Source organism: Phoenix dactylifera, chromosome 7 (assembly GCF_051530095.1).
Source record: "Phoenix dactylifera cultivar Ajwa chromosome 7, Ajwa_hap1_PhDact_Kaust_v1.1, whole genome shotgun sequence".
Taxonomy (NCBI): domain Eukaryota; kingdom Viridiplantae; phylum Streptophyta; class Magnoliopsida; order Arecales; family Arecaceae; genus Phoenix; species Phoenix dactylifera.
The window spans coordinates 25,608,157-25,620,680 of NC_143196.1; the positions used below are offsets into that span (position 1 = coordinate 25,608,157).

General features: G+C 38.4%; 1 protein-coding gene across 17 annotated transcripts in view; it reads right to left on the reverse strand.

Moving 5' to 3' along the window:
- The window catches only part of ISA3 (isoamylase 3), a 73,924-nt gene that overhangs the window by 56,581 nt on the left and 4,819 nt on the right, over nt 1-12,524 (reverse strand). For all 17 annotated transcript variants that reach the window (XR_003385957.4, XR_015967417.2, XR_003385960.4 and 14 more), the window contains 6 exons: nt 12,313-12,361; nt 12,150-12,224; nt 10,211-10,368; nt 6,512-6,602; nt 4,950-5,186; nt 4,745-4,849 (listed from right to left, as the gene is read on the reverse strand). Coding sequence is in view for 14 of the 17 variants with exons in the window: in XM_088701372.1 (XP_088557498.1) it covers nt 4,745-4,849; nt 4,950-5,186; nt 6,512-6,602; nt 10,211-10,368; nt 12,150-12,224; nt 12,313-12,361 (715 nt within the window). In the remaining 3 variants the exon portion in view is untranslated. The remainder of the gene's footprint in view (nt 1-4,744; nt 4,850-4,949; nt 5,187-6,511; nt 6,603-10,210; nt 10,369-12,149; nt 12,225-12,312; nt 12,362-12,524) is intronic.

The window sequence follows — 12,524 nt, forward strand, 5'->3', positions numbered from 1 at the left end:
CGCTGCTGGTCCCCGTCGCAGGCTCTTCCTCTCTTGAGCTCTCTCTCTCCTCCATGGGAAGAAGAGAGGGTCAGTCGCCGCCCTTCCGAGCCCTCTCTTCTCCACGGGACGGAGAGAGGGCCGGCCACTGCAAGTCGCGGGTGCCGCCGGCCTCTGGCCGCCGCCCCTTCCGAGCCTCGGCATGGGGTTGCACCTCTCCCTCCATGGTCACGGGAGAAGAGGGGAAGAGAAGAGGAAGAAAACGAAAAAAAAAAGGAAGGAGAGGAAGCTTCGGGAGAAGAAGGAAAAAGAAAAAGGAAAGAAAAGAAAAGAAAAGAAAGAAAAAAAAAAGAAAAGAAAAAGAAAAGAAAAGAAAAGAAAAAAAAGAAAAGAAAGAAAGAAAGAAAATAATAATAATAATAATAATAAAATAAAGGAAGGAGGGTGGTTTACGGGTATGAACCCAAATCCGGGGTGCTAGACACTTCTGCAGGGTCGGCCATGAGAAGATGTTAAGATTTAAGTTTTATATATATATATATATATTGTGATGAATTTTAAAAAGAAAATATGATTTTTGATATTAGGTTCTGCGAGAAATTTGTGAGATTAATTGAATTTGTTGTGGATCGCGTTCGATATAAGTAATGAACTGCCTTCTATAGACTCTTCATTTATATGATATTATTTTTGCATTGAATAAATTATTAATGAATTTATATGTGGTTTATGAATTTTACGAGATGATGATTTGAATGAAAAATAGATATGTGAATTGAAATAATATTTTTTGGATATATTTACTGTTCTTACATCGTATATGCGTATTTAGATCGGATTATGATATATCTATTATGTTACAAAAGAATTTTGATGTGCATCAAATTTGGAACTCTCAGCCTGACTATGTTCTGGACCCTGCCAATTGGGGGTTATGCATTGGCAATTCTAGCCCCACCACAGGATATAAGTGTGGTATTCTGGCCCACTCCGCAGGGTATAAGTGCGGTTCTGTTTCTGGCCTAGCCACAGGGTATAAGTGTGGTCGTAGTTAAAGGCTGTTGAGATGAATGTGATTTGTTTCAAATCAGATTTATGATTATGTATATGGATATTTGAAAGATACGGATTCCAATGAATTTGTGTTTGAAAAGGATTTGACTATGTTATTATGTTGATTCATCGTAATTTGTATTTATATTTTATGTTATTATATGAATTGACTAGTTAAGGCGTTTATTACTTACTGGGCTATCTATACAATTTCTTGTTGTTTTACAGATTTCGAGAACTAACCTATCGGGATTTCAAAATAGGAGAGCGACTAGAAGATCTGAAGCACAAATTATCTTAGACTAGGATTTACTTAAATTGATGTTTTATCTTAGACTATTGTTAGAAGTGTGAGACATTGCAAGTTTTGTTAAGGAAATAAGTTTATGCATGTTAGTAGTTTACTGTTCCGCTGCATATTTAAAAACTATGAGACTTTATGACTTGAGTAAGTCATTGAAATAAGATTGCATTTTTATTTAGTTGAATTATTTTGGATTTATATAATTGAGATGTTTGGTTAAGATGCCTTGCATGCTCATAGGGAGAGTTCCCTATGGGTGTGCGGCGGTTGGCGTGGACTCCCGGCTCGCGATCTTGGGCCAGAGGCGTGACAGTTCTAGTACACCTTGGCTTAGTACAGTACATACTAGTACCACATCTAACCGAATCCTGGCTAGTACAATCCCCGATATTGATTCCACAAACATTGCAAAAAAACCGTAGGTTTCAATTATGAAACAACTTTATAACTTAAGTTGATTAAAGAATCCCAAAATATCAGAAGACTTAATCTTCATGTCTAAAACCTTGAAAATAACACAAACTTTGAGATGGCACAAAATCCACAAAACATAAGACAAAACCAAAGGTTTGAAAATTGACCGGGGTTTTATAGTTTTAAAATGTGATTTAGGTCTGAAATGAACTTACTAAAAAGAAGAACTAGCTTTTAATAGCATAGCTTGGACTTAAAAGACAAAAACGTTTAGTTAAATGGAAAAACCACAGATTTCAAAAGACCATGTACTCATGTAGTCTAGAATTTCAAACAATGAATAACTTAAAATCAATTATGAGATTTAACAAAATCAAACCTTAAATTCAAGGACATGGAGGAAGGTCATCTACCTAGTGAAAAAAGTAAAGTTGTAAGTTCTATCTAAGCAGTCAATACAAAAATCATGTACCTAGTGAAGAAAGTAGAATACAAAAAATCTTATCCAAGGTTTCCTCCATCTGTTCCTCTTTAACCTTTCTCTTCTTCTTCCCTTGCTTGCCCTCCTTGCCTCTATCCATAGGCAGATGCAGATCAGTCCAAGTAGGTAGGGCCTACTAGGTCAGTTCCACTCCAAGGCAGTTCTCTTAGGTTGCCTAGCAGGTTGGCTGCTAGGTTAAGTCAGTCTGATCTATGTCCTCAACAAGCATACTACTATGAACACAGAAACTAATACATAGACAAGCTTACTATGTACGGACTTGTAATGTCCACTCTCCTTTTGTATTTTCATTTCTATTTACATTTACATAAGGTATACATGTAAGTAAGAAAGTACCACCTCATTTATATTCAAAAAAAAAAAAAAAAAACTTAAAAAAACAGATTCCTTGAGAATAAGGAGTAAGGAGTTAATTACCCAACTTTACTTCAAATTCTAGATTTTTGGCATCAGATCAGAATAGCATCTTTGATCTATTAAAGTTAGTATACCAAATTGTTACTTAATCGGGTTAGAAAGTTTTATAAATTAGTCTCCAAAGCATGTCACATAAACTAATGCTTAACAGCAGTTAGCATTTCCACAAATTGGTTCCTTTTCATATTTTCACATGCACTCACATATATATATTTTCTAAATATAATTTGGGCCATTGAAACAAATGAGAACCGTTCTCATCAAGGTCTACCGAACCAGACCGAACTGCCCGGTTCAGATAGTGCTGAACCGATCCGGTGCGAAACCAGGTCGGTTCATCATTCATATTTGGTTTCGGTCCCTAGCAGCCAGAACCGATATTGGACCGGCCGGAACCGGTCCTTTACTGCTCGAAACCTGCCGGAATCGGCTGGTTCGGTGTCGACTCAGTGCAAACTGGCCAGTTCATACCAAGTCAACCTAGTATTGAATCGGGTTGGGTATGGGCAACCTACCACTGCCCTACCGGTTCGGTTCGGTACCGAACCGTACTGGGCACCGACCAGTACGGGTTCCGATACCAGTTTGGCGGACCTTGCTTCTCATAATACGTCTATGAGTGCCTATATGGATCTGGACAGACAATTGTAATTCATTATACAGCATTAAACAATAGAAGCACACCAAAGCTTCAGTTATTCAGATGTAAATTTGCATGCATGCTTTCTTGTGTGCTTATTGTGTATGCAATGGTTTGTCTAGGTGGGTGGGGTGGGGGGGTAGACTAAGTATTAAAATATCATGTTTGTGCTTGAGTGGCTAGCGGTTAACATAAGAGCAACAACATTGATACACAGTCTGTTGAGAGATGTACAACTAAATGTCAAATGATATTTTTGTTCAATCAGTTTTAAACTTGAACCAATTTAAATTGTTTTATACTACTTTCTGTACATATTTTGAAAAGTAAATGCAAGTATTGACAAACTTATACAAGCATAGCATCATAAATCATGCTAGAGACCTGAATAGAATTTTCCCAATCATGTGTATTGCATAGTTTCTGGTAATATATCACATGAACAAAAATTACATAACTATGTTTACATATTAACATCACAAACAGGCAAAAGATTCATGACGAAATTATGACAAAGGAAAATTCTGTAATAAAAGGATTTAAAAAATTAATATAAGTAAACAAAAAATGTTGAATATATAGTATAATTGCTCTAAAAATAAAAATGGTTGAGTATTTGATCATGATTCATGACATTGGTGGTTAATGCAGGCATGCATGCTTGTGTTATGTAAAAAGGTTCAATGTAACTCCTAAAAAGCAAAGTTAATGGCCCTTACCAGTCATTGGCTGGTATGGTACATACAGCAATATTCTTCTATATAATCCAACATGATCTGTAACCAGAATCTGCATGGTTCTGCACAGGGTTGATATAGGTGCATTGTGAGAACCCGCACAGGCATGTTTTAGTCCCACATCTATTGTGTGCTTGGGAGATCTTGGGTACTTATATAGGGCCAAGGAAACCAGATAATACCTCCGAGCTAGCCTTTATGGGTGAGGTCCTAGGCCGCTAGAAATAGTATCAAAGCCGACCTGGCCAATTGCCCACATGGACAACAGGACATTATAGCACGGCCCTTTTCCGGCTGACCATAGACCAATCGTAGTGTTTGTGATTGAATTTGATTGGATTTAGATCCTTAGCTTGGCGAGGATGCAAAGGCTTAAACAAGAAAAATGTGTGAGGGGATGTGAGGGCGTGTTCAGTCCCACATTAGTTGTATGCAGGGAGATTTTAAGTACTTATATACAGCTAAAGAATCCAAATAATATTTTCGGGCTAGCCTTTTTTGGTGAGGTTCTGGGTCATTACATGTTTACTGACCAGTATGGGCCATACAGACAGTACTTACTATCTTAAATTCTTCTAAAAATTTCAAAGAAATTCTTGACTAGACATCTATATAAATGTATTCATGTAACTCACACAATTTGTGTAGTGCATGCAAGGGATAATCATTACTATAAACAACAAGAGATATACATTTACCTTGTTGATAACACCAAGATAGCTCCCACGAGTGCCCGGATCCAGCCCACTTGATACATCAGCTGTGAATGAACGAACATTCATCTCATATATGACAAGATCTGCCTGAATAATGAACACTGAAGTTAATGAGATCTGGATGTGACAATGCATAGTTGCATATAATCAATCAAAATTGAACTAAGAACACATGTTGTTTGAATACCTCAGGTATATTTGGAATCTTATAATCAGGACCCCAATCAAAAGGCAAACTACTGAAATCAAATGTTCCAAGAAACTTCGATGTCTTGTTTGGGACATCCCCAAAAAGTTTTCGACCAGCAACTAATTTTGCATAAGGATCGAGAAGGATGATGCTGCTGTCATATCGATGCCCTTGCTCCCATCGCTGAGGACCATCAACACGATAGCCATAAAGCACACCAGAATCAGGTAAACCCTAAGTTCACATAGGGGAAGAAACATTGAATCAGAAAGGGATCTGAAGTAGGTAGGCCATAATGATAAGAATACAAGAGATCTAAGGTCATCACTTGGTTGCTTGGGTTGGGCCTACCAGCCTGTGTGAGCACATACAGGAGCCCGACCAAGTGGCCCATTTGGCCAATGGAGAGAGGGAGGGGCTGGTTTTTAAGACAAACCACCTCTTCTTAAACATACGATGTGGGACTAAAAGGTGGCTTTAAGGTTTTAAAGCTTTTCTTGGATCTGTTGTGTGGGAGAAAACAACGCATCAAGAAAATACCAAAATAAATATAAAAATAACCAAAAAAATCTAACGGTAATTTAGAACAATGTTGAAGATTTGAAATCTCGATATGATGCCAAATCTTATAGGTATCGTGCATCATATAGATGCAGGTATATATTATCTCACATATCGATGCATCATATAGATGCATCGTTCCATGAACATTATGGCAGTATACCCTGAGATTTGAAAACTTGCTTGAAACATCTAGATCAAGATCTTGAATGGTGTGAAGACTGAAGAGTGCATAAACCTTCTTGAAAGATTTAACAATTTCAGAATCTACAGTCACCATCCTGTTAGATGGAAGAAAACTAGTCAAAAGAAAATTTTTGCACAAATACATCTCTCATCTTTGTTGTTTTTCCTTAATTTGGATTTTGGAGGATGATATGTTCCATGGTTTGTGGCCCCAGCATGATGCTTTTCTTCCATTTTGAAATCTTTCAAGAGGTAGGGCCTATGTATGATTCCTTGAATATACTACTTACAATCTTTTACGAGAATTTATTACTTGCCAACTTTAATATAATTTCAGTCACATCACCCACTTACATAACGGTAAAAAAAATTTACAACTGATCAGCATATAATGTGCACTGCAGACCTCCTGAGTAGCATAAACCAGTTAAGAACATATCAAGCATAGAGTGATAAATACTAACAATATTACAACTACTTTGACCTTTTCCGACGCTTCGATAAACAACATCATGCTCTATTAAGGAAAGTGGATAAGTTTCAAAAATATAAACATAACTTAATTCACTATAATAATTCTGGACTTTATAATCATTTAAGAATGCATCAGATAGAAGTTCATATGAAGATAACTATGTTTGGTACCGGCTGTCAACCTCATTCAACAATCAGATAGCCATGCTTGGGCCACCAAGGACTTGATGATATATGAACAGAATAGAGAATAAAAATAGAGAAAATCAACCAATAAGTAAAAGAATTTATGTTATCGACTTGCACTACTTATTTTCAATATGACTTGATGTCACTACCTCCACGCATACATGCCATATGTCTCCAGTCTTGTTCTTATGAGGATCCAATGCAACCTCAACCATGCCTCCATATTCGTTGACATTTTTCCTAAGCCAATGATTACACAAGATATCAAGGCAGCAAAAATAGAGCAATATGGATCATACGATCACATTTTTCAAAGCAAAGTATAAAAGGTGTCTTATTTCTTTAAATCAAGGGGGGGAAAAAGAAAAAAAAAATATAGGCTAAAATTCATATATACAACTAAAATCAGTGATTGCTAAAATTCATTCACAAGTCACATCAAGAACAAAAAATAAAAGTGAAAGCAAAGCAAACTATCTTAGGACTACATTGTTGTTGTGACATGAGTAAGGTAAAAAATTCCTGGTTTAAGGTATGACATGTAACCAAATGGCATGCATGTATCGTCAAAAATATGAAACTAGAGTGGATGTTTATGTTGTCCAATGGCCTCATCAATCTAGGGTTTTCTAGGCCCCACTTAACCTAGTGTAACAAATAGAGGGGCAGGACTCATGTCAAGGGTAGGAGAGGACCAATCCAACATTTGTGAGTGGGTTTTGGTTGCAAAGGCTCGCCCTAGATTAATGGTGCAGTTCTCCTACTATCACCCACAACATCATCAACGATTCTAGAAGCTCTTTGAAGTGCCATATAATATGAAGACTTTGACCTACCTTAAAGTTCTCGTATCTGGTAAGAGACTTTGGGCCAGGGATTTTGAGCTATTATTATCACATGTGAGGCATCGATCTGAAGGCTGGGTGTGGTGTGCTTTATCAATAGCGGATAGGGTCACCTTGCTTCAGTCGGTAACCACCGGTCTCTTGATGCTTCTGTCTTGGCTAGGATCTTGTTTCTTTACTAGATCATATAGAGGCAGATATCCGGTCTTTTTCATGGAACAGGACAAGCACAAGGAAACTTCATCTTGTGGCATGGCATGATGTGTGCACACCACACCATGGTGGAGTATGCTAGATAAATTTGTCTCTCAAGTTTTTCCAGTAGCCAAATAATCACTGGTCGACCATTTTTTAGGATAAATATTGCATTGACAACTCGTGATTACTCGTATACCGTCACCCCCAACGTCTGTTGTGCCGGTACCGGCCCTGTACTAGTTGCCCGGCGGCACGGGGCCATAGGTAGCTCGGCGGCAAGGGTCGATACGGCCCTGTGTCATGCTGTGCCGGCCCAATATCGACACAATAGAAGCGGGAAGAGAGTGAGAGGAAGAAAAAGAGAGGCCGGCCGGGATCGGCCGGCGAAAGCCGAGGAGCCTCCGCGCCACTGAGGCCGAGGCCGGGGAGACGCGAAGGCGGGGCACTGCCTCCGGTCCCCTATTTCGTTCAAAACAAGGGTCCATAGGGGGACCTTTTATTTTTGCGAATTTTAAGTTGAAGTCGGCAAATCAATTGCCGACTTCACTTAATTTATTTTATTTTTGCATCTCCCCGACCTCCACCTCCTCCGCACGGAGGATCTCAGGCCTTTGTCGGCCGGCCCCGGGCTCTCTTCCTTCCTCTCCCTCTCCCTCTCTCCCCCGCTCTCTCTCTCTCTCTTCCTCTTTTTTCTTCTCCTTCTCCCCCTCCGGCGACGACGTCTCGGTTTCTTTGCCGAAATCGTCCCAGCTCGCTGCCAGTACAGCTTGCGACGCCACGAACCAGGCAGTTCGGGACAGTTCCGCCAACCATGGTCACCCTCAAAGTCTTCTTAGATTCGAACATTGTCTAGCACGTCAAGGATGATATCTTGCCTCACCTTCGTTGGCTTGTGGGTCTGGTGTCTAGGTTTCAGTGTTAGCTGACCCCTAGCTATCCACACTCCACAGCCTTCCTTCAATAGTGGCCCTCCTACAGTGATGAACTTGACCAGATACACGTGTGTTCGAGATCTTTAGACAACCGACCGTTGGTGGTATGGCAACCTATTTTCCCAACTTTTCTCTACTCTTGTGGTCCATCACAATCTCCAATGACCCATTCCCGTAAGGGACTAGCTAAATCTATTATCTGGGATCCAGTGAAAGATAGTGATTTATTTGTCCGCCAACTTCGGAGTTTTCCTTGAACCTCGGATGATATGCTTCTTCAAAGGCCTCTGCATGGGTGTGGAAGCACTCTAATCATGTACAAATGGCCATGTTCTGGTGGAAAGCTACTAGGCATCACCTTTCATTTGTACATTTCTTAGTGCAGCATGGCCTCTTGCCAAGTCCATCATGCATTGTCTTGTTGGGCTCTTAATGTTGGGGTATGTCATTGTCGAAGCTCATCACCTACCTCTCTCAATACCAATGCCACCCTAATATGGTTAGACACAAGGTTCGCCATCTCGATACTGGATCCTGTACTGGTACAATTCTATTGTAGCGTCAATATACCCGATATGGTACCCAGTTCGGCATACCAAATATCAATATGCCTCCCATACTGCATACCAATTCGATACTGGTACAGTACGGTCAGTATGCACCGATACCAACCAATACAGCAGGTATGCACGGTACCGACCGATACGACAAACCTTGATTAAATGTCAAGCTGCTATATCATACGTAGGTTTCCTTAACAGTAGGCCTGGAATGAGCTCTTCCACTCTAGTCAAGCTCCTTCACCATGGCTTCTCGCTTGCAAAGCCATCATCTTAATTGATGAATTCATTTCCACTGCAGGGACATCTCGCCAGAAAATTATCTAATCCACAAGAATAAAATTTTGTTGGGTTTAATATCTCTAGTTTAATCTATATCTATCTTAATTTTGTCTATCATCCACAATGCTAGTGCACTAGGTTATCCTTGCATCATAAGCATAACGCAAAACTCTTCTGTTTAGTTGGGTACCCCACTCACTACATATAGAAAATCAATTTTGTGCTTCATGCAATTCATAACTCCTTGATCAATATCAGTTTCCTTTCATGGAATCATAAAAAGAAGGTGCACGTTGCTGCCGCAGTTCATATCTGCAGTGCCTCTGTGCCTCTTGGTGAGCTCCAACCAGCCTGGCAAGGTGTCCAGCGGACACATCAGCATCATACTAACTTCCACATCGAGCTCAAGGGAAACACCCTCATGTCAATTGCCTAGCTTAATCACACACTCAGATTTCCATAATAACACCAAATGCATTGATGCTGTGGGAAGTTGTTTACTCTTTGGACTTTTTCACTTCTTGTAGGGGTATTCGTGTGTATAAGGAGGTAAACCAGATTGTGGACTAGTTCACTGCTTTTGGGGCATCACATAAGGAAGCTAACTTTTGGGATCGTGACTTTCCTTGACATCTTTTGGATTTTGTGTACATAGAGCTGGCCGCTTGTTCCAGCATGTAGTGTAATTGATACTTAATTAAGAAACAAAAAAAAGAATGGAATTTAGAGATATAGTGTCCCTATGACCATTTTTAAAAAAAACTAAATATTGTCCAAACACCTGCATGCACCATTAATATTTAACAAGATAAATTATGTACAAACGCAGATATTCTTTTTATTAAGCTGGTGATGCTCAATTGTGTTTTAGCTTGAGCTTGCACAAAGTGGGACCAATTTTTTTAACTCGATAAGATCTTTCATCTTTAAAAGCTTTTAATCATCTAAGCCACATTCCATCTTTAACTCAGTAAGGTAAAGTCATTTCAACAGCCATTTCATTGCTTTAAATAGTCATGTGGAATTGCTACCTCTCTTGAAGTGACAAGGAAAGTAAGACTGAAGAAGCATGTTGAGAAAAAAGAGCAAAATTTATTCCATCTTCAACTTTTGATGCTCCAAGAGGGAAAGCCTTGCCAGGAGAATATTTCAATGGAATGCCAATCTCCAAAACTGGGGAATCTTTTTCCTATTGTGGCATTATGAATAACGGTCTTAGAAAGAGTCCAACATAAAGATTTAGCATGATAAATCTTATTGCTTAGAAGTAAATAGAACTATAGAAGCAATCTTGCATGTCATAGTTCGACTACTTATATATAAATAAGTGAACCATTACCAATGCTGCATGCCATTGTTATAGATATTGCAACAATGCTTTTCAAATAGAAATATGAAAGGCATAAAATTTAGAATGGTTACAAGACTATCTGATCTATCCACAGTTTGGGAAGGTTTAGAAATGTCAGATCATATCATTATCATACAATATACACCATTTTATCATTTGAATATCGGGGGTTTGCGTATTCAGCCAAAATGGCATAATACCATAATATGTTGCAGAACCAGTCTGCGGTGCTTACAATTTACTTCTATGCAATTACTAAAACCTCCATCTGAGCTCATTCATTGATTAGGATAGGTTCAAGAAGGACCCTTCTATTCCAGAAATATTTTTCACACTTCACTGCAACCAAAATCAAGTTGAATCTACTCCATTGCAATTTGCATGTATCAAATAAGAAAATTAAAAAAAAAAGAGAGAGGGATGCAAAGCCTTATTTCCAATAATTAAATAAGTGATGCTTTTGAATTTAAAATGCTCAAAGTTGTTAAACAATCATAGTCCAAGGATTACGGAGATGAGAAGAGGTATGTGATGAAGATGGTTCTGCTTCATTTACCAAGTATTTTACTCAAATTACTCATCTCATTTATGTCCTTGTTAAGATATTGGATAGATGATAGTGTGTCTTACAAATTTTTACCATCAAGATTATGTATTTGATAGTTTATAATTACAAGGGTTTTTTGCATGGATACCCTTCTAAATATCGGATTTTGCATGAATACCCTTCCAAAATTGATATTTGCATGTATACCCTTGTAAAACTCTGTTATTGTACAAATGCCCGTAATATAACTGTTATTCCAACGGTGTTAAGAAAAACCATATTTATATTAATTAAAAATAAAATAAAATTTTAAAATTACACTATTGTCCTTGTCTTCTTCTCCTGCTATCGGGATCACGATCTATTTGCATGTCTACCTATTAAGGGTATTTTAGTCATTTTAATTTGAAACCGTTAATTTTTTAACGTCGTTAGATAGCATGGGTACATATGCAAAAACAAAAATAAAAAAAGGGTAGAATGACAAAACAAGTGTTTTGCGAGGGTATACATGCAAATATCAATTTTGGAAGGGTATTCATGCAAAATCCGATATTTAGGAGGGTATTCATGCAAAAAACCCTAATTACAATAGGCTAGAATGGTATTCTATCAGTTTAGGTTAGAGTCCAGCCTCATGTGGCTGGGTCCGAACTGTGAAGCCATCACTAGAAAGAAGAGGAAATAATAAATCTACCATGCCTTCCTTTCCTGTTTTTCTGCACATACCCTCTGTTGGGAACCAAGAAACCTAGAAGCATTGGACTCTATCTCTTCACATCAGACTGTTTCATTCTCATTTACCTATCTCTTTTCTTCCTTTGGTTCTAAAGAGATGTCAACCATTGTCTGGACATGACATGTGTTGAGATCCAGTATCTGTAGTTAGTATATCCAAAACTGCAATGCATAGAAATAGCATCCGAGAAGAAGTGATCATCATAAGCATATTCAAGATCCTGATATCCTCAAAAATGTGTACAGTTATTACAAAGAAAAGGTAAAATAAATAAGAAGACTTCAAAAACAAAGGGAAAAATTAACCGGACAGGAGCCAATAAACTCATCATACCTCCACCATACTTTCTTGAACATGCTGGTCATACACATTTCTGGTTGTACGCTCAGCAGGATCTCTTCGTCTTACCTATGTCAAGATTCCTCTTTTCAAATGAGTTGGAATACAAGATTTAATCCACAAATAGTTATCGAAGAGAGGGGGGAGAGAGAGATGCCTTGCTGAATTTTCTTTGCCACCAGGAAGCTGCTTTGCTCAATCTCACTCTGCACAGCATTTAATAAAACACAGATAAAATCATCAAAAATACTTCTAGACAAGATATTCCGGCATCTTGCTACTTGCCAAATGTAAGAAGAAACCAAAGGGCATGCCAAAAACTAAACATAAACTTATTGGAACATTTCAACACTAAGAAGGAAATAAAGC